At 44.6% G+C, this 20898-nt stretch overlaps 1 protein-coding gene across 1 annotated transcript; it reads left to right on the top strand.

The window, feature by feature from the left end:
- Nucleotides 1–37: 37 nt before the first annotated feature.
- TRIR (telomerase RNA component interacting RNase) lies at nt 38–18598 on the top strand. The gene is made up of 3 exons (XM_082253170.1): nt 38–701; nt 8859–8939; nt 17722–18598. The coding sequence occupies exons 1-3, from the start codon at nt 234–236 to the stop codon at nt 17827–17829; spliced, it is 657 nt and encodes a 218-aa protein (XP_082109296.1). The 5' UTR covers nt 38–233; the 3' UTR covers nt 17830–18598.
- Nucleotides 18599–20898: the final 2300 nt, after the last annotated feature.

Here is a 20898-nt window from a genome sequence, read left to right on the forward strand (position 1 = left end):
GTCAATCCTCTCGCATCGTTACCGCTCGTAAATACGTGACTTCGTCGTACGTAAACTGCCATTGGCTGTTGCTCGCTAGTCACCGACTCTGCGTAAGTCTAGAAATTTCTTCTTGCGGGTTACCGCTGTCCGCCATCTTGGAAAAGCTTTCCCGCCGCGTTTCTGAGGTAAACGTTGCGGCCTAGAGACCGGGCGGCTGTGGCGGAGTATCGGTAAGGTCTGGAGGCCTCAAGATGGCAGAGGAGAGTCCACGGCCGGAGTCAGGGGAGGAGAGCGAGGAGGAGGAGGGAGAGGAAGCTGCAGAAGCCCCGGTGTTTGAGGCACCGGTGTTAGAGGACAATAAGGAAGAATCTCCGGAGTCCGAAGATAGTACAGAGGAGGAGGAGGCCGCCCCCGAACCCCCACCACCGCCGCCCGAGGAAGAGCACCAGGAGGAGGCCTCACCGCCCTCCACCGCGCCCCAGCCTCTCCTACCGACATCCCCGGTCTACAACCCCACCATGCCGGCCTACCCCGCCTACTACACCCCCGCGGCTCCGGCCTTCCCCTCCACCACCACCGGCGTCAACGTCTTCGCCAACGACGGCAGCTTCCTGGAGCTCTTCAAGAAGCAGATGGAGCAGGGCCCAGCCGGGAGCAAGGAGGAGGCCGCCCCGCCGGAGGAGAAGCCCGAGCCGGACAAGAGGAAGCCCATCAGCTTTGTAAGATCCCCGGGGAGTCACCCACCCTCCATTGTCCTGATTAATGTGGTCACCGCAAGGGAAATCCTACTTCATGGGTTGTCACCAAAGCAGGAAGTGAGGGCAAATCTCACAATGGGGGCACTAGTTCTGGATATTCCCTTATTTTAAAGGGGTTTCCTATCACTTCCTGTTTATGGCTATGAAACCGGAAGTGAAGGGAAATCTCTCTAATGGGGAAACTTGTTCTGGGTATTCCCTTACTTTAAAGAGATTTCCTCTCGCTTCCTGTTTTTTGTTTTGAGACCGGAAGTGAGATCTTTCAATGGGGACACAAGTTCCGAGTATTTCCTTTCACTTTCTGCTTTGGCTATGAGACAGGAAGTGAGGGGAAATCTTTCAATGGGGGGACACTAGTTCTGAGGATTCCCTCACTTTGGAGGTGTTTCCTCGCACTTCCTGTAAGTGCGATGAGACAGGAAGTGAAATCTTTCAATGGGGACACTAGTTCTGAGGATTTTCTCACTTCCTGTTTAGGTTATGAGACAGGAAGTGAAATCTTTAAATGGGGACACTAGTTCTGGGGATTTTCTCTCACTTTAGAGGGGTTTCCTGTCTCATCGCCAAAGCAGGAAGTGAGAGAAAATCGCCAGAACGAGTGTCCCCATTTTAAAGATTTCACTTCCTGTCTCATAACCAAAACAGGAAGTGAGGAAATTCTCAGAACTAGTGTCCCCATTGAAAGATTTCACTTCCTGTCTCATAGCCAAAAAACAGGAAGTGTGAGGAAACACCTCCAAAGTGAGGGAATCCTCAGAACTAGTGTCCCCTCCTCCTCCTCCCCCCCCCCCCCATTGAAAGATTTCCCCTCACTTTATAGCCAAAACAGGAAGTGGGAGATCCCCAGAACTTGTGTTCCCATTGGGGAGATTCCCTCACTTCCTATCTCATAGCTAAAACTAGTGTCCCCATTGAAAGATTCCACTTCCTGTCTCATGGCCAAAGCAGTAAGTGAGAGGAAGTGGAATCTTTCAATGGGGACACTAGTTTTGGCTATGCGATAGGAAGTGAGGGAAATCTCCCCAATGGGAACACAAGTTCTGGGGATCTCCTCCCACTTCCTGTTTTGGCTATGAGAGAGGAAGTGAGGGGAAATCTTTCAGTGGGTGGACACTAGTTCTGGGGATTTCCTCTCACTTTAGAGGTGTTTCTCTCACTTCCTGTTTAGGCTATGAGAGAGGAAGTTACATTTTTCAATCGGGACACTAGTTTTTGCTATGAGATAGGAAGTGAGGGAAATCTCCCCATTGGGAACGCAATTTCTGAGGATTTCTTACCACTTCCTGTTTTGGCTAAAATAGGAAGTGAAATCTTTCAATGTGGACACTAGTTCTGGGGATTCCCTCACTTTAGAGGGGTTTCCTCACTTCCGGTTTTTGGCTAGAAGACAAAAAGTGAAGGAAAATCCCCCTAATGGGGACACTTGTTATGGGGTTTCCCTCCCTTTGGAGAGATTTCTCTTTACTTCCTGTGTTAATTATGGGACAGGAAGTGAAGGGAAGTCTCCCCAATAGGACACAGATGACAAAAAATAAAACTGACGGGTTATAATCCTCTCTAACTCTATACAGATTGAAAAAATTTTGTATAGTTATGGATTTTTTCCTACATAGCTCACAGGGCAGCTTAGGGACACTTCTGCCTTGCAGCACTGGGGCTCTTGGTTTGAATCCTGACCAAGGACACTATCTGCATGGAGTTTGCATATTCTCCCTGTGCTTATGTGGGCTTCCGCCCACACTCCATAGACATGCTGGTAGGTAACCACTTGTTGACCAGTCATGTGCCTGGTATGTCACTGGTCTTCAAGTGGTTATACTGGGGAATATATCTGCGGCTCCTGGTACCATTTTTTTAGAGCTGGCGGTCGGCTCTCTTGTCCGCTTACTAGCTGCTCGATTGCTAATTACAGGCAGAGGGAGCGGACATTTTCCTGCTCCTTTCTGCAGATCTTTCAGGCTCTGGCCTCCCACCGGGTGACCCAAGCTACCAGCCGGCTCATCTGCAGGTTGTCCTCACAGCCAGACAAAGCCAGGATTGGCTGCAAGGTATAGTAACCTGGAACTGCTCCAAAACAATAAGTGATACTACCCTTCTCCTGCGCTTGGAATCCAAGCCCCCTGACCACACTCCCCACGGGGCTCACACCTGGCGTCTCAGATGGCTAAGGTCTTGCTGCCCAAAATGGACTGGGGTAGTCCACCGATACTATAGGCAAAGAAAAACAAAGAAAGGGCGCACTGACCTAGCGCATTATCCTCATTAACAGGTTTTATTCATGTAAAAATGGCTACTCACAAACATAGGTGAAAATAGATCATATCGAGCTCAGTTGCTCAAATGTCAGGAGTAGTCCATAAATTAGTCCATATCTGATAAGATGACGGCTGAAGCGTTTCGAGGCTTAACCTCTTCCTCTGAGTAGCCATTTTTACATGTTGCATGAATAAAGCCTGTTAATGAGGATAATGCGCTAGGTCAGTGCGCCCTTTCTTTGTTTTTCTTTGCCTATAGTAACCTGGAAGACATGACATTCCTTTCGGTTTACCCCGGGTGTCATCGGCACCATTTCCAAAAAATCAAAAGCTTTCAAGGGAAGAGGATGGATTTGGGGTCTTATTGACCCCAGATCCGTCCATGAAGATTACCTGTCACATGCTGATTGCTGTCACAAGGGATATTTGCATTCCTTATGACAGCAACAAAAGCGATAAAAAAAAAAAAAAATGAAAGCAACAGAAAAAATAAAACAAAAATAATTGAAAGAAAAATTTAAAGTGCGTGGCAAATACCATGTGACGTAAAATTGCAATTTATTTTCTAGGGCCCTCTGCTTGAGAAAAAGTGTAATGTTTGGGTGTTCTAAGTTATTTTCTAGCAAAAAATATTGATTGTTACATGTAAACAGTGCCAGAAAAAGCCTGGTCTTAAAGTGGTTAGTAGATCTTACGCTACGTTCACATGTAGGCATTATTGGGGCGTTTTTCTGCTCTAGGATCAGCTCTCAAAACGCCCAACAAGACAAATCCTATTCATTTCAATGGCCCCTGTTCACATCTGAGCGTTTTGACGCCGTGAGCAAAACGCTCAAAGTACATGAGCTTCTTTTTGGACAGATTACAGGTGTTTTCCATTGGTCTCTAGTCAATCTAAAAATGCCTGCACAAAAAACGCCCATACAAACGCCTGTAATAACGCCAAGATGTGAACGTAGCCTAAGGCTAAGTTCACATGTAGGCGTTTTTGGGGCGTTTTTCTGCTCTAGGATCAGCTCAAGAAACACCCAACAAGACCAATCCTATTCATTTCAATAGCCCCTGTTCACATCTGAGCATTTTGACGTTTTAAACAAAACGCTCAAAAAAGTACATGAGCTTCTTTTTGGGCAGATTACAGCCGTTTTTATTTTTTTCCCATTGGTTACTAGTCAACCTAAAAATGCCTGTAAATGGCAACGCCAAGATGTGAACATAACCTAAAGGCACATATTCATTTTTTTTTTTTTTTTTTTTTTTTTTTTTTTTTTAAGCAGATTTTCACCCAAAAGGTAAAGCTCTACTTGCTTGACCCCCCTCTCGCTGCCACATTTGGGTTGGCCAGGAGTGGGTACCTGGTTTGGACTGGTACCCTCTCCCACTTCAGGCTGAGCTGGCTGCGGGGCACTCAGCTGGAAGCTTCACTGCTGGCTTCCCTTAGCCGAGATGGCGGTGGCAGCACCCGAGAGCTGATTGAAAAATCGGTTGGGGTGAAGAGACTGTGGGATCCCTGGACAGGTAAGTGCCCTAATGGTAAAAGTCAGCAGCTACGGTATTAGTAGCTGCTGACTTTTCATTGTTTCTGAAGGAGCCTGGAGCTCCGCTTTAAGGGATTTCATCTGACTTCCTGTTCTGGCTATGGGACAGGAAGTGAATGGAAATCTTTCCTATAGAACACAGATGGCAAACAAAGACTGACAGGGGTTATAACCTACCTTTATTCACAATGGGGGCATTTTGCCTTTAGTAAAACTAAAAGCAGAACCTTTTTTTTTTTTTTTTTTTTTTTTAAGCTTTGGCTTGAGTAGAGAGGAATTTAAACACCTGTCAGGTTTTATTGCTGTCGGTCTCCCAGTTATGAATATTCATCTTCTCTGTTTGTCCTGTTTACAGTTGTTCCCAAAAATGAAAGAAAACCCCAAATTTAGGGTTTTCACCAGAACAGGAATAGAGGGCAAACTCTTCCAATGGGAACACTAGTTCTGCTAATAACCAGGGCTTTCTTCTCACTTTACTTCCTGTTGTGGCTACAGTACATGAAGGGAAATCTCCCCAGTGGGACCCAGGTGACAAAAAGTTCCCCTATTCTAAAATGGGGGGGGGGGTTTGCCTTCAGTTCTACTTTAAAGAAAACCTGTCATGAATGGGCCTGTATAACAAGCTAAATATTTAGTCTTAAAGGCGTAGTCCACCTTTAGGACCGTGTTTTTATGTTGCACAGATGGTCACGTTTTCTAACCTCAAACCACACCACCCAAATTATGGGTTGCTTCTTCCTGGAGTGTCTGTCTGAATTTAAGGTGTAACTAAAGACAAAACTTTGTTAGTTTTGTAATGGGTTGGAGAGGGATTAGAATCCCCCCTCCTTTATGTGTCCTGGTGAGTTTTCAATGAAAGAAAATCCTAAATGGCAACTGGTCCTCAGAACTGCAGCTAGAGGGGAGATGTTCCAGTGGAGACATTAGGTGTGGTGATTGCTCGGTATGTTTCTCACTTACTGTTGTGGCTCTGGGACAGGAAGTGGAGAGAAATATCCCCAATTGGATTTAGCTGGCAGAAACAAAATCTGACAGGTTTTAACTTTCCCTTACTATATTCTAATGGGGGGGGGGGGCAGCGCACAGGGACGTTTCAGGTTCATTTGTGCAGGCAGAGACATGACTTTGCGTGTCTGCACAGCCACACCATCTTTTAAGAGAGCCGTGAATGGAGAGACAAGGTCCTTCTGCCACCACAGCAGAGGGACCTATGGATCCCACCAGAACATGTGCGGTGATGTCACTGTACTTGTATTCCATCATTTACTTCCAGTCCTATAACAGTAGGTCTGTGCCGCCTTACAGACCTGGGGCTGGAGAAATAATCTTTGGGAGACATTGCACAGATGACACACTGATTGTGGCTGCAATGCTCTTTGGGCTCCAGTGCAAACATTTAGTAAACATGTTATTTTATGTTAATTATTATGGGTGTGTTTATTGAATTTTTTCACAGGTTACACTGCATTTTAAGAAACTTGTTCTCTGCTCATTTGGATCAAATCGATAGTTTTGAGTTATCTGTAGTGTCACCTCCTCACTAGCCAGAATGGTGGAATCTCATTCATCAGCAAGGAGCTGTGATAAAGAATCGCCTTTCTGGTTTAGTCAGATAAGTTCACCCTAATCAATGCACTTTTTGCAGGTAAAAAAAAAAAAAAATGTGCATTTAACCACTTAAGCCCCGGAGGATTTGGCTGCTGAAAGACCAGGGGGTATTTTGCGATTCGGCACTGCGTGACTTTAACGGACAATTTGCTCGGTCGTGCGACGCTGTACCTAAACTAATTTGACGTCCTTTTTTTTTTCTCCCACAAACAGAGCTTTCTTTTGGTGGTATTTGATCACCTGTGCGATTTTATTTTTTTTTTTTTTTTTTTTTTGATCATGCGCTATAAACAAAAAGAGCGTCAATTTTGCAAAAATAACAATATTTTTCACATTTTTTTTTTTTATATGAAATTCCCCCCAAAAAAAAGTAAAAATCAAAATTTTTTAACATTTTCGGCCAATTTGTTTTATGCTACATATGTTTGGTAAAAAAAAATCGCAAAAAGCGTATTTTGATTGGTTTGCGCAAAAGTTATCGCGTTTACTAACTAAGGGAAAGATTTTTTTTTTTTTTTTTTTTTTTGCGGTACTGCGACATTGGGGTGGACAGATCGGACCCTTGACTGACATTTTTGGGGTTACCACTGACATTTCTACAGTAATCAGTGCTATGTATATGCACTTTTACTGTAAAATTACACTGGCAGTGAAGGGGTTAACTTTATTTGAGAGGGAGGGGCTGTGTGTGTCCCTAGGGGCGTTATTCTAACTGTGATTGGCTGTGGCTTGAGCTGTAGGAACAGTGATCAACGGTCCTACATAGTAGAACCGTATGATCAGTGTTTCTACACAGGGGAGAATGACAGGCGGCTTGTTTACATCAGCCGCCTGCCTTTCTCCCTCTCCCCCGACGATCGCAGAGTGACCGGAGGACATCGGGTCCGCCGGTCACATGCGCGGGGGGATCCATGACCGCGCGGGAGCTCCCCAGAGCCTCACAGGCTAGTGACGTATCGATATGTCACTCTGCCTGTGAGGGGCTGACCGCCGCAGTATATGTACTTGCGGCGGTCGGCATCTGGTTAATTTTTTTTCTAAGCCTGTGGGTCATTGTGATCAGCAGATCACAGGTGCAATTTTAGGCTCCTGCTGACTCCCAGCATAGCTGTCTCCTTGTATAGGCAGAATCTGTGAACTAGTAGAGCACTCATCAGTGCCCTCACTGGGGGAGAGCGGTGATGAGAGGCTGCAGATACTGGAACACGCTACACCCTAAAAACTAGAGATGCACTGCAATTTCGGCTGCATAAACAAATTGGCCGAAAATGATGGGCTTATTGCCAAGAAGAGAAAATGCACCCAATTTTAGCACATTTTTACTGTTATGGTTTTTTCATGGGTCATGTGACTCAAAAATGTAACACTGGTGCGTTATTGATGCATTCTTGCTATGTTTTCAATGCATGTATTTTTTTTACCTTACCCAAAAATGCGGCAAGCAGGATTTTTAACACCACAATGGAAGCGCAACGGACCGGTGTGAAGACCTACATAGAATTTAAGGGGATACATTTTTCTTGAGATTTACGCTAAAGGTGTCAATAATGGCTGACAATAAATTAATTTAAATTCATGATCTTAAATAGTCTAATATAATACAATTATATATATTTAAAAACTGTAATTTTTGGCCAAGTGCTTCTTGCATTTTCAGTTTCAGCACCAAAATTTCCATTCGGTGCACCTCTACTAAAAACGAGTGGAATGTAGAATATAGCCTTTGGTCAAAATTTAAAAAAAATCTTCTCCTTCCTGATCGTTCATATGTTAGCTGGTTAGTTGGCTTCCTCAGGTGCATTGATTGCTAGGACTTGCGCGTAGGATAGTACTACCTGTCTCCTTGTTCCTCCACAGGAGCCTGGATAGTCAGTTAGCAATGCAGAATACGGACGCAATTTTGCTTAATTTTTAGCAATAGCCAAGTTAGACAGACCAGGGCAAAACTTTAGTTTATGTGGGGGGAAAAGGTATAGCATATAAATTAGAGGATAAGTCCACCCTAACAATAAAACCTCTAAATCTGCAGACATCCACAATCTAAGACTGACCTATCTAACCCTATAAAAAAGAAATTGCTATACATACCTTTTCTGAAGCTGATCCGATCCCACGCTGAGCTGTCAGCGGCGGCTTCGCTGTGGAGGCGGGTGCAGAGGAGGCACCCGACAACTGATGCCCCGTGTCTCCTCTGCAGAGTTTCTGCCGCTGGAGACTGGATTGGATCGGCTTCAAAAAAGGTATGTATAGCGATTTTCTTATTTACAGGGCTAGATAGGTTAGTGTTAGATCGTTGATGTCTGTAGATGTAGAGATTTTAGTGTTAGGGTGGACTTCCACTTTTAATAAGTGCTAGGTTCATTACACCTTTGTTTTAGGGTGGACTTCCACTTTTAATAAGTGATAGGTTCATTACACCTTTTGTTTTAAAAGTCAATTATTGTAATCTGTCCTTTAGGGCTTGATTTACAGAAAGATGTGCATGCTAATTGAGAGTCCCTGTTCATGTTTAGCTGATCTTCAAAGGCTTTAGCACCCACAACTGGGGTGTATGAAAGGGAGGGTGGAGAGTTGTCTAGTTTCTAATACATTGCAGTTGGGGAGTGTCTTGTGCCTATCTAACTGAGGCCTCCCTTATATTCTGTTATATAGAGGGACTCAGAGAGGCTGCAAGGGCTCGTATAACGGTTGCAGTCTTCTGTTCCTTCCACCCCCAGGTGGGCAGGCGTAGAGGAGGGGCGAAGCTGGCCCTGAAGACTGGCCTGGTAGCCAAGAAGCCAAAGATGGACGAGGAGGAGGTAAGAAGTTTTTATACATTGCATGTCCATGCCTCACATTTGGAGGAACAGTTGGAATGTGGTAACCAGTCTTCTCTGAGTGTACCCGATACTTAACTGACAATTCTGGATACCTGTTTGTGGAACCCAATAGTGTGACTTAGAAGTGTTAATATTTATGTCATGGTATTACCTGGATGTGATGCAGAACGTTACGGCCTGATCTCCTCTGAGGGTCATAGTATTCATACTGTCTGATCCAGGAAGTCCGATACTTGCAGGTTTTGTGTTGCTGTACAAACTTTCCCGAGCACACTTTCCAGCTAATCTGAATTAAAATAATAATAAAAAAAAAACCTAAACCACAGACTGCGGTTTAGAATTGCCTTTCTGTGCATTATTCAGTAAACTTCCTACCTGTTATAATAAAATTAATAATTAAAAAAAAAAAAACTAAATGGAGCTTTACTCACCTGTCCTCCAGCGTTATGGGAGCTCCATGGCTGTTGCTGACATGTTTAGGCCTGCAGCTTCTGGGCGCCGATCACGTTGGCCAGGCCGTGATGACATCACTCCTGCACATGCACTGAAGCTCAGTCATCGCAGCATTGCGAACAATCTTACATTGAGCTTTTCAAATATATGTGAAGCCACACTCTGAGTCAAGGCACCTCTGAATAGTGTTGCCCCAAATTCAAAACTTGTATCTAGGCATGGGACATTTTATATCAATGTATAATTGAGAGCAGGGTAACATAGAAGCAGCCTTCTCTTCCTGAAGGGTACAACCACACACCAGAAGCCAACATTACTCTGGGCATTATTACAGGCTCTCTGTGTTCGACTTGAGAGTTTATAAATCATAATTACTCTGGTGCCCTTTAGGGCTCTTTCACACGGCCACTCCGCTTGTCCGCAAATCATCCTATTTTTTTGCGGACATAATGTAAGTCTATGACATTGCGGATGTCAGCAGAATACCATCCGCTGACATCGGATTTTCTTCCTTTCAGTTCTGTTCCGTTTTTTGGAACGGAACAGAACCCTATTTTTCCTCCGTGTAAAAAACGGAAAGGAAGGAAAATCGGATGTCAGCGGTGTCATCCGCTGACATCCGCATTGCCCATAGACTTACATTATGTCCGCATATCATCCGCAAACGGATGGGATGATATGCGGACACACGGAGCGTATGACACAAGTGTCACCCGCTCCGTGAAAAAAAAAAAAAAAAGTCCCGCAGCGGATAAGAACAGCGGAGCGGCCGTGTGAAAGAGCCCTTATTTTGCTAGTACCTCCTTGACCCTTGTTCTATTTGCTCACTTTTGCTAATAAAATTTAATTAATTGTAACATTCCATAACACCTACCCATAATTGGATTGGACTATCTTCTATGAAAAAATCCACAAACTAATTAATCCAACAATAGAGCTGCCCGATTCTGGATAAAATGAGAATCACAATTTTTTTTTTTTGCATAGAATAAAGATAACGATTCTCGGCGTAACATCTTTAATATTCTACAAAAAATTGGGCTAACTTTACTGTTTAGTTTTTTTAAAAAGTATTAAAGTATATTTTTTCCCAAAAAAACTGCATTTGAAAGACTTCTGCGAAATCTTTCATGTCACACTGTATTTTCAACAATCGCCATTTTATTCTCTAGGGTTTCTGCTAGAAAAAAAAAATATACTGTATGTGTGTGTGTGTGTGTGTTTGGGACTTCTAAGTCATTTTCTAGCAAAAAAAATACTGATTTTTAACATGTAAGCAACAAGTGTCAGAAAAAGGCTTAGTCTTTAAGAGGTTAAACTGCCCTCACTTTAGGCCCTGTTCACACCTGAGCGTCTTTCAGCTTGTAAAACGCTCATCTATGAGGTCTCAAAACGTCCAACAAGCAAAATCTCATTCATTTCAATGGCCCTTGTTCACATTTGAGCATTTTTTCGCCTAAAGCTCAAAAACGTACATGAGCTTCTTGTCAGATTATCAGTGTTTTTGTTAGATGTCAGTGCCTGCCTCCAAACGCCTGCAAAAAAAGCCCCCCCAAAAAAAGTCTGAAAACGATACGCTCAGGTGTGAATGTGGAGCTTTACAGCCGGTTCACACTACCACGACCAGAAAGTCGCCCCGAGACTTGTTTAGAGACTTGTTTAGAGACTTGTTTAGAGACTTGTTTAGAGACTTGTTTAGAGACTTGTTTAGAGACTTGTTTAGAGACTTGTTTAGAGACTTGTTTAGAGACTTGTTTAGAGACTTGTTTAGAGACTTGTTTAGAGACTTGTTTAGAGACTTGTTTAGAGACTTGTTTAGAGACTTGTTTAGAGACTTGTTTAGAGACTTGTTTAGAGACTTGTTTAGAGACTTGTTTAGAGACTTGTTTAGAGACTTGTTTAGAGACTTGTTTAGAGACTTGTTTAGAGACTTGTTTAGAGACTTGTTTAGAGACTTGTTTAGAGACTTGTTTAGAGACTTGTTTAGAGACTTGTTTAGAGACTTGTTTAGAGACTTGTTTAGAGACTTGTTTAGAGACTTGTTTAGAGACTTGTTTAGAGACTTGTTTACTACTTTGAAGAGACAGGCGACTTTGTCTGTGGGGAATGCCTGGCTAATCTTTCTTTCTTCCTGGAAAGTCTGATAACAAGTCGCTTCAATTAAGATAAGGAGGCGACTCCCATTGAAATATATGGGACAGTCGGATCACAGGTCGCCTCAAAGTAGTACAGGGCCCTTTTCTGAAGTCGGAGCGACTTCAGTAGTGCCAGTTAAGACGGCACTGATTGATTAACATTGCTTTTGTTATGTCAAGCGACCTGGGGCAACACAAGTCGCCTCACAAGTCGTGCTAGTGTGACCCCCGGTTCACATTTGTGCGAGTGCCGGGTTCGCATGTAATGTCGGAGCGCACTGCTCCGACATTACATGCGATCAGCAGTGCGGTGCGAGTTTAGCCATACACCTTGTATGGCTAAATTCGCATCGCACCCGGAGCAAACACGCACAGGAGGCATTTTTGCAGCCGCATCAGGATCGGATCACACAGCGGTTCACACTTGTGCGATCCCATCCTGTGCGAACTGCACGATCGCACTGCGATATGCGATCAAACTGGGGTGTCGTTAAGATTACATTGACACCCCCAGCGTATCGCATATGGCAGTGTGAACTGCCGGGGGTGCGTGTGCGATGCGGGAACAGGCTGCGAATTCGCAGCCTTCCCGCATCGCATAAATGTGAACCGAGCCTTAATGGGCTCTTACAGACAGAAGTTCATTCCTTTTGAGCTAAAGGAACAAAATGATACATTGTAAAGCTTTGTGTTTATAATTATCTAGCAGCATTAACAATGTTGATAAACATTTGCTGGAGACTCCTTTCTCTTTTGTTCATTGACACACAGCACCTGATATTTATAACCAATTGGTTATACAGCCCCCTACAGGAGTAGGACACTAGGCAGAAAATAATTCTGGCTACACCCATGGGCAGTCCCAGGGGAGTATACTCTTTCTCTCTGCTATAGGTACTCCGTTTTCTTCTGCTTAGTCAGGAGTAAAGACCTAGTTCCTTGCTGGGATCTTTGGTCCTGGCAAATATTTTTAGATCAAGCCTTTTTTTTTTTTTTTTTCTCCTGGATTTTTTTCCTGTGAGATCTACAATCAACTGCAGGACTGGGCGACGGGCTGGATAATCTAGATCTAGCGGTCACCCCAGTCTGGCCAGCCATAGCAGACCTCGGCTCCAAGCTAAGTCGGCCACGACATAGCCCCACTGGACGGGGGCTAGCCTGAGAGTTAAATACCTCGCAAGGTCGCGTATGACTGGGTCTCGGCCTGTGTTGCAGCATTCCTCCTGGCTGACAGCCCCCCCCCCCCCCCCCATTTTGATGGAGAGGGGTTCTGTCTGGAGCGGTGCCTGCCTGGTTCCTACCAAGTCCCTCATCCTAACTGGCGGTGGGGGGGGGTGCGCTGGGGGGGCAGCCGACGATTGTGCGGAGGGGCGATATTGTACTTGGTGGGGGCTCCGGCCAGGGCCCCCTGTCCTGCCTGGAAGCCTGGTCTCCCTCATGGGTCCATGTAAGCCTTGTGGTGCCACACGAGGCCGCCATTTTGTTGTAGCCTGTGTGTTTCTATACATGGTGGCCACGTTTGTGTAGTCCGGTGGCCATTATTTTGTGGTTTGCCATTGGCAATAGTGGCAGCCATGACAGTGGAGCCCTGTGGGTGGCGATTTCAGCGGTGGGAGCCCCTCCTCATCCCATGGTGCTGACTCCTAAATCATGTTACTTTCTGGTGGCTGCAGGTGCCTGTTTCTGTGGGTGATGAGTCTGCTGGGATCCTCTCCCTCTGCTGATGATCGCTTGAGGTGCTTTGTGCCTGGCGACCGGGTGGTGCTGCAAGCGCTGTGGGGGTTTTCCCTTAGGAGCTCCCCCCTGACTTTGCCAGGCTAGCGGACCAGCTGGTCTTGAGGCTGCAGTTTATCTGTGATTCCTCCCCTGATGGCTCGCCTCTCTGTTTTGGCAGTGGTCCTTTGGCGTATTTTTTGGCTCAAGTGTTGGTCTGCGGATCAGACTTTAAAAAAGGCCTTGACTGATCTTCGTTCTTAAGGAGATCGCTTGTTTGGAGCTACCCTGGATTACCTCATTAAAGGTCTGACGGGGAAGAGTGCTTTTCTTCCTCAGGCTACGAAGGGCAAGGAACCTCGTCATAGACGTGGGCCCTCTTTCTCTGCTCATACGTGTTTTTTTTTTTTTTTTTTTTTTTTCCGTCCCTCAGGTCGACCGACAAGGGCACAAAGCCTTTCAGGGCCTCTTCTAGAGGATTCAAATCAACCTGGTCTAGCAAGCCAAGAACGGGCTTCTCCAGACCCGCGGACAAGGCTCCTTTTGCATGAAGGTGCGTCCTCACCTGTATCAGGAGTCGGGGGATGTCTTCGCTGGTTTCTGGACCCGTGGACTTCCTGGGTGCAAGACAAGTGGGTCCACTAAGTCGTTCGGTCCGGCTACCAGATTGAGTTTTGCTCTTGTCCCCTGGCAAGGTTATTTCCTTCCAACAAGCGCCTGTCCCCAGACCGCTTACAGGGCCTGTTTGGGGCGATACAAGACCTGTTCCTTTAAGGGGAGATTGTCCCGGTTGCGACCTCGGGTTTTTACTCAAACCTGTTCTGTTCCCAGGTAGGAAGGCAAAGTGCGTCCAATCCTGGACCTCAAGGCGCTAAACTGCTTTGTGTGGGTACAGAAGTTTAGAATGGAGTTCATTTGAACGTTGGTAGCATCCCTACATCAGGGGGATTTCTGCACCTCTATCGATATAAAGGATGCTTACCTTCACATTCCAGTATGTACCAGTCTTCAGCGTTTTCTCCGCTCTGCTGTGGGAGAGGAGCATTATCAGTTTGTGGCATTACCCTTTGATCTCGCATCTGCTCCTCAGGTCTTCACAAAAGTGTTAGCCCCGGTGCTAGCTTTGCTGCACCAACGTGGGATTGCAGTACTGGGCTACTTGGACGATCTCCTTCTGCGAGCGGAGTCTTCCTCTGCTCTGGTGGAGAACCTGGAGATCACAATTTTCAGAAGTTTTCTCTGGTTCTGTCCACAAAGCAGGACTATCTGGGCCGGACTCTGGACTCGGCCTTTGCCAGAGTGCGCTTTCCTTGGGACAAACTGCAGAAATTCCAGGCTGCAATTCGCCTCCAGGTGTCCAACAAATGGTCATCCCTCCAGACTTTCATGCGGGTGCTGGGCCTGTGGGTGTCTACCTTCGAGGCGGTTCCATTTGCACAGCTCCATACGAGGCCCCTGCAAAGGGAAATTCTGACCAAATGGGACAACTCTGCAGTCGGGGCATGAAGGAGTCCCTGTAATGGTGGCTTCATTATCCAGTGCTTCGGCTGGGAAATTCTTCCTCCCCTTCTATTGGACAGTGGTCACCATGGATGCCAGCCTGTCTGGCTGGGGAGGCGTCCTCGGCAAGCATTCTGCTCAGGGGATCTGGACGCTGGAAGAGGCCAGACTAGTTAGGGCTCAGTGTCTTGGAACCCTGAGCGATCAGACTGCTCCTGGATCATTGGACAGATCATCTTCAGGGGTGTCAGGTGCATATTTAATTGGGCAATGCCACGGCAGTGGCTTATGTCCATCATCAAGAGGGCACAAGAAGTGTCCTGGTGGCTCTGGAGGTAGCCGGCATTCTAAGGTGAGCAGAACGGTTTGTCTCGGCTCTCTCCGCTGTACACATTCCTGAGGTGAAAAATTGGCAGGCGGTTTGTCGCTGCCTTTGACAGCTTGGCTGTTGAACACCAGGTGCTGAAGGATAAGGGTTTATCTGAGTCAATGATTCCTACCCTGTTAAAAGCTAGGAAATCTACTTCTAGGAAGATCTACCATCATACGTGGAAGACCTTGCGTGGTTTGAGTCTCTTGGAGCTCCTTAGTGGCTCAGATCTTAACCTTCCTTCAACGGGCGGTTGAACAGAAATTGGCCTTGAGTACCATCAGGTGTCTGCTTTTGGCGGTCTTCTTCGAACGACCTTTGGCTACACACTCCCTGGTGCATACCTTTTCTTCGGGGTGTCCGACATTTGGTTTCTCCAGTGAGGGCACCATTGCTGCCTTGGGATCTTAATTTGGTGTTTTTAGCTCTGCAGAAGCCTCCTTTTGAAAATATTAGAGATTTCCCTGCTTACGTTGTCTTGGAAGGTGGCCTTTTTAGTGGCTATAACTTCTGCATGCAGGGTGTCGGAACTGGCAGCGTTATCATTCACTTTACCTGGTGATTCACAGAGATAAGGTGGTTCTTCGCTCCTGTCCGTCGTTCCTTCCAAATGTTGTATAATTTTATTTATTTTTTTTAAATTTGAATTTAGACATTGTGTTGCCTTCCCTGTGTTTCAGGCCTAAACATCCGAAGGAAATTGCCTTGCGTGCCTTGGATGTGGTCCGGGCAATTAGGGTGTACCTGGCAGCTACGGAGTCTTTCAGGAAGTCAGACTCTTTGTGCTTACGGATGGACCTCAAAGGGTTGCCTGCTTCCTCTGCGACCATTTCCAGATGGATCAGACTGGCGGTGGTTCAGGCCTATTCCATCAGGGGTCAGGTCCTCCTTTCCCTGTCAAAGCTGGTTCTAATCCCAACCACGACGCTACCTGCATGGAGTTTGCATGTTCTCCCTGTACCTGCGTGGGTTTCCTCCGGGTACTCCGGTTTCCTCCCACACTCCAAAGACATGCTGGTAGGTTAATTGGATCCTGTATTAAAAATTGGCCCTACTATGTATGTATGAATGTGAGTTGGGGACCTTAGATTGTAAGCTCCTTGAGAGCAGGGACTGACGTGAATGTGCAATGTATATGTAAAGCACTGCATAAATTGACAGCGCTATATAAGAACCTGAAATAAATAAAGCGCACTGTACTAGGGCGCTAAGTGGATGTGTTGGCATCTGCGGATTCTTGTTTTGGCCGCAAGGTTTTGCAGGCTGCTGTTTAGAGGACCTTATCCTTTTTCAGGGTGTATTGTGTGTGTGTGTAGTGTGTGTGTGTGTGTGTGTGTGTGTGTGTGTGGGGTTGTTGTGTTTTTTCTTTTTCTTTTCAGGTGGGCTTCCGATTGTTTGTTTGGGTGAGCCCCAGGTTGGCTAATTTGGGAATTTTTAGTTTGTTCCCAACCCTCATGTTTAACACTGCTTTGGGATGTCCCAATGGTTATGAATACCAGGAGCTGTGTCCGTCAATGAACGAAAGAGAAAATGGGGTTTTTGACTTACCGTAAAATCCATTTCTCTGGTGTTCAGTGACGGACACAGAACCCACCCCTCTGTGGAGTTGGTATTCTCCTGACACTGTTTGTTCCAAAACTGAGTGGCTATAGCAGAGAGAGGGAGTATACCCCCAGGGACTGCCCATAGGTGTAGCCAGAATTTTTTCTTTTTTTTTTTTTCTGCCTAGTGTCCTACTCCTGTGGGGAGCAGTATAACGCAATGGTTATGAATACCGGGTGCTGTGTCCATCAACATCAGAGAAATTAGTTTTACGGTAAGCCAAAAATAGAATGGTTAGAGTTAGAGCAATAATTCTAGTGCATGACCTCCTCTGTCACTAAATAGGTAACCTGTAAAGAATTTTAAAGCACCACCTATGGAAAATATCATATTTTGTCACCATTCCACAAGCATGCATGACTTTAAAGCGTGACATGTTAGATATCTATTTATTTGGTGTAACCTCTTTTGCATTATACAAAAGAATTGCATTCTGTTTTTAATTCATTAAAGTGTATTTCTCTCCCAAAAATTGCATTTGAAAGATTAAGAAAATACAGTGTGACATTAAATATTGCAACGACCCCCATTTTATTCTCTAGGGTCTCTAAATAAATATATATGTGTGTATATGTATATGTATGTATATATGTATATGTATGTATGTGTGTGTATATATATATATATTTGCTGACCAGGCCTTTTGTCCAACTTTTTTTTTTTTTTTTTTAACAAGTTTAAATTGGTATTCTCTAGAACCCACAGACATTTTTATATATATTTGTGCATTCTAGAAGATAATACGAATGTAAACTCGTGAACAAAGTTCCAGAAAAGGCCTGGTCAGCAGGTGATTACCTATGTATACCCAGCCTTAATATAACCCTAAGTATCTCCTAAGGTAATGGGCTTAGGAGGTCAGAATCTTTGCCTAACTGCTCCCCTCTGTTTATCTGTATGTAGGAGACCCCTTTTTATTATAACTTGTTTTAAAAATTATCAGAGTTGTGCCATACAGTAATATCCTTCCCCTTTTTTTTTTTAACAGGTTGTTGTACAAAAAGGAGGGGCTTGGGCACAGTACATGGCAGAAGTGAAAAAATACAAAGCCCATCAGTGCAGTGATGATGACAAAACCCGACCGCTTGTCAAATAACACAGAAAAATGTATGGACTTGTGCCGAGTGAATTTAGGGAGTGGCTTTGGATTCCCAAACCCAAGAGTAATTCTTTCCCAACACCAGCTGCAGATACTGCAGGATCCTTTTGCTATCACCTCAATGTCACCTTGGAGTGTATATTGCTGATCTGTTTTGGACTTTCTAATTTTACCAAGGAGAGAAGAGACTTTCCTAGTGGGTGCTAAAATGCTGTGCTGGTGAAATGCTCACTCCTCAAATAGGATGCTTTCCCTTACCTGGACTCTTAGAGCACCTTTTCCCTTACCTGTCTGCTGCTGCAGAATGGAGGAATATAAACTTTTGTTTTTGTTTTATATATGTGTTGTGGGCATGACTTCTTTCACTTTTTGTTTATAAGAATGTTTGCATTCAGATCAATATCGATGTAGAATTATGCCCTGTGAAATGAAAGGTAATCTGATCCTAATTACATTCCCATCCTAAAAACAAAATGTTTTCTTTTTAGTTTCCATTTAAGGGGAATGTTACCCTTATCACAAGCTGCATAGTACCCATTCACCATAGTTGTAGCTTCTGGAATATGATTGGCAGCCTAGCCCTCTCTGCTTCAAGCACTGCCAAATACTGCTCCAGTGAAGAGGAATTTTACCCCAAAGTCTGCTGGGGGAAACCAGCACTACTGCAAGTGTTGATGTCTTGTGTCCCCCATGGTGTTCACTGGTTTTTCCTGCTACCTGCAGGTCACTACTATGTAGTAATGTAGCAGAGAGGAGGAGGAACCACAGTGCCCAGTGGGGGGGGGGCATGCTATCTCCAACTCAGAAGGGTTGGGTAGCCGTGGTGCCCTGGCCTTTATAAAAACCACGAAGATTTCACTTGCTGCCAACCGGAGAAGTAAGTATTCAGCAGCTTCTACTGCAGCTGGCTGTATGTTTTGTGAGATGTGACAAAGTGTATTTAGGATTGCCCTGTGGGCTTACAAGGCTGCCTGGACACCTCAGACTTTGGGGTTCTGGGCCATCACATGCATTTCTTCTAGTCTCTTTTAACCCTACCCTTTTTACTATTTATCGGAAATGAGTTACAGTCCCAATATCTCAATGAAATCCAGATTTGATCTGTAGCAGGTTCTGTTGAAGTCATTGGCTGTCTATGGACAGGCCCTGGGTCATCATCCTTTTCCATTATCCTTGTTCTCCAATTCAAGCAAAAATAAATTCCTTCTCTACCATGACTGTTTAGTACAAAGACTGAAATCACTACAGGGATTTTTATACCATGTTCCCCCTTTCCTCTTGATGGAAATAATGAACGTGCCTGTTATTTGGAAGATCGTGTCCTAATCAAGATTTATTTACTAAAGAGACCCTATCACCACCTTGAACTTCTTAAAGCGGTAGTAAACTCATGGAAAAAAAAAAACCCCAGCAAGCAAAAGACAACTATGATTTGCGTTAGTAAACACACAGGGATATACCGTATAGACTGATAGCAGTGTTTATGGCTTGTGCAGCTTTTTTTCTTATTTCTCTGTTCCGGCCAAACCTAGCAGCATCTTTGCTGTTGCCTCCCGATCCCTTCGGTGTTTGTACTTCTGTCCTTTCTAGTATGTAAGGGGCAGAATCTTGCGCATGCACAATAAGAGAGAGCCAAGCCTTGTTTTCATGTAAAACCTGGCAATAGAATTTGCAGTCCCCTTGCTCCCTGTATAAATCAACCCCCCCCCCCCGTGATGGATCTAGTAAATGAGGGTCAGCATAACTCCACAGCATTGCAATCCCTTGAGAGTGCTGCAAGGCATGATATGTAAACGCACAGACTGACGGCATGCTGAGTGTGCCATCAATTGGGGACAAAGTGAGCAGTGTCATTGAATTAAAAATCCTGGCAAAAGCTAAACTGCACAGGTTGAAATACTTACAAAGCCACCTGCAAGTCATTTTATACTACTTTACATGGCATGCAGTTGCCCAGGAGAGTTTACTATTGCTTTAAGCTGGCAACAGTGAGAAGTGCCAAAACGCATTTCTGGAAGTGTCTGATTGTTCAGGGTTCCTGCTCTTCACACTCCTTGCTATATTACCAAGATCTTTGCTTCAAGCACAGCCTTTCATAATCTGTACTTGGAGTGTAGAGACTGAACAGGAGCAGAGCTGCGTCATTTTAAAGTGACAGGTCAATTGCTGCTGCTGTCAAAGACGAGATGCCATCTAATGACAACAAAAAAAGGGTTTTGGGACATGTAGAATACTTTTCCAAAGTAAAATGTGGTGATAATGTTCGTAGGAAGTCAGACATGAGTTGAAAGTGCTTAGGACAGAGTCTTATGGCAGAAGTCCTGAGGCATAAGGATGAAGATACCATGGAGAGTACACAAGTTTATTTTGTCCTGTACAATCATGATGCCTACAGTGTTTACATAATTATTTCCGGATTCACATACGATGTGTGTTTCATTTTGCTAAATGTCATTTCATTAAAATGGAGGATTCTCTGTTTGCTCAAGTCTTCCTATTTTAATACCTTTGTCTTGTTTAGTTATGAAGCTACATGTCATACTTTATTTGCATGAGGTGTTTTTTTTTTTTTTTTTATGATGCAGCTGTTTTCAATGGAAAGATGCAGGGCTTGTGTCCTCTCCTAGCTCAGCATGGGCAAAATTCAGGTTGCAGTATGCGTTTTTCAAACAAGTTTATTGCAACAATCACATTGCTTACAAAACACAATATCTTCTACTGGGTAAAACTTCCCGGTTCAGGGAATATTCATCCTCCCAAGACCTGAATGGGTGAAATGCGTCAGCTGGAGATACGTTTAGACCAGTGGTTCTTAACCTTGTTAGAGGTACTGAACCCCACCAGTTTCATATGCGCATTCACCGAACCTTTCTTAATTGGAAAAATAAAATATGATTTTTTCAAATTCAAAACATAGGTATATATTTATACATAGGAGCAAAAAATGAACAAAACCATTAAGAACAAAGAACAAATTCATAAAAAAACATGGGGTGTCAGGAGGGCACACACTGGGGGGGAGGTGTTGGGAGGGCATACCATGGGGTATCAGGAGGGCACACACTG

Source organism: Pelophylax lessonae, assembly GCF_965119305.1.
Source record: "Pelophylax lessonae genome assembly, chromosome: 4".
NCBI classification, from domain to species: domain Eukaryota; kingdom Metazoa; phylum Chordata; class Amphibia; order Anura; family Ranidae; genus Pelophylax; species Pelophylax lessonae.

Coding starts and splice junctions, on each gene's coding strand:
- TRIR (XM_082253170.1), top strand. CDS start 234: ATGGCAGAGGAGAGTCCACGGCCGGAGTCAGGGGAGGAGAGCGAGGAG. Junction 702..8,858: donor AGAGGAAGCCCATCAGCTTT/GTAAGATCCCCG, acceptor TTCCACCCCCAG/GTGGGCAGGCGTAGAGGAGG. Junction 8,940..17,721: donor CAAAGATGGACGAGGAGGAG/GTAAGAAGTTTT, acceptor TTTTTTTAACAG/GTTGTTGTACAAAAAGGAGG.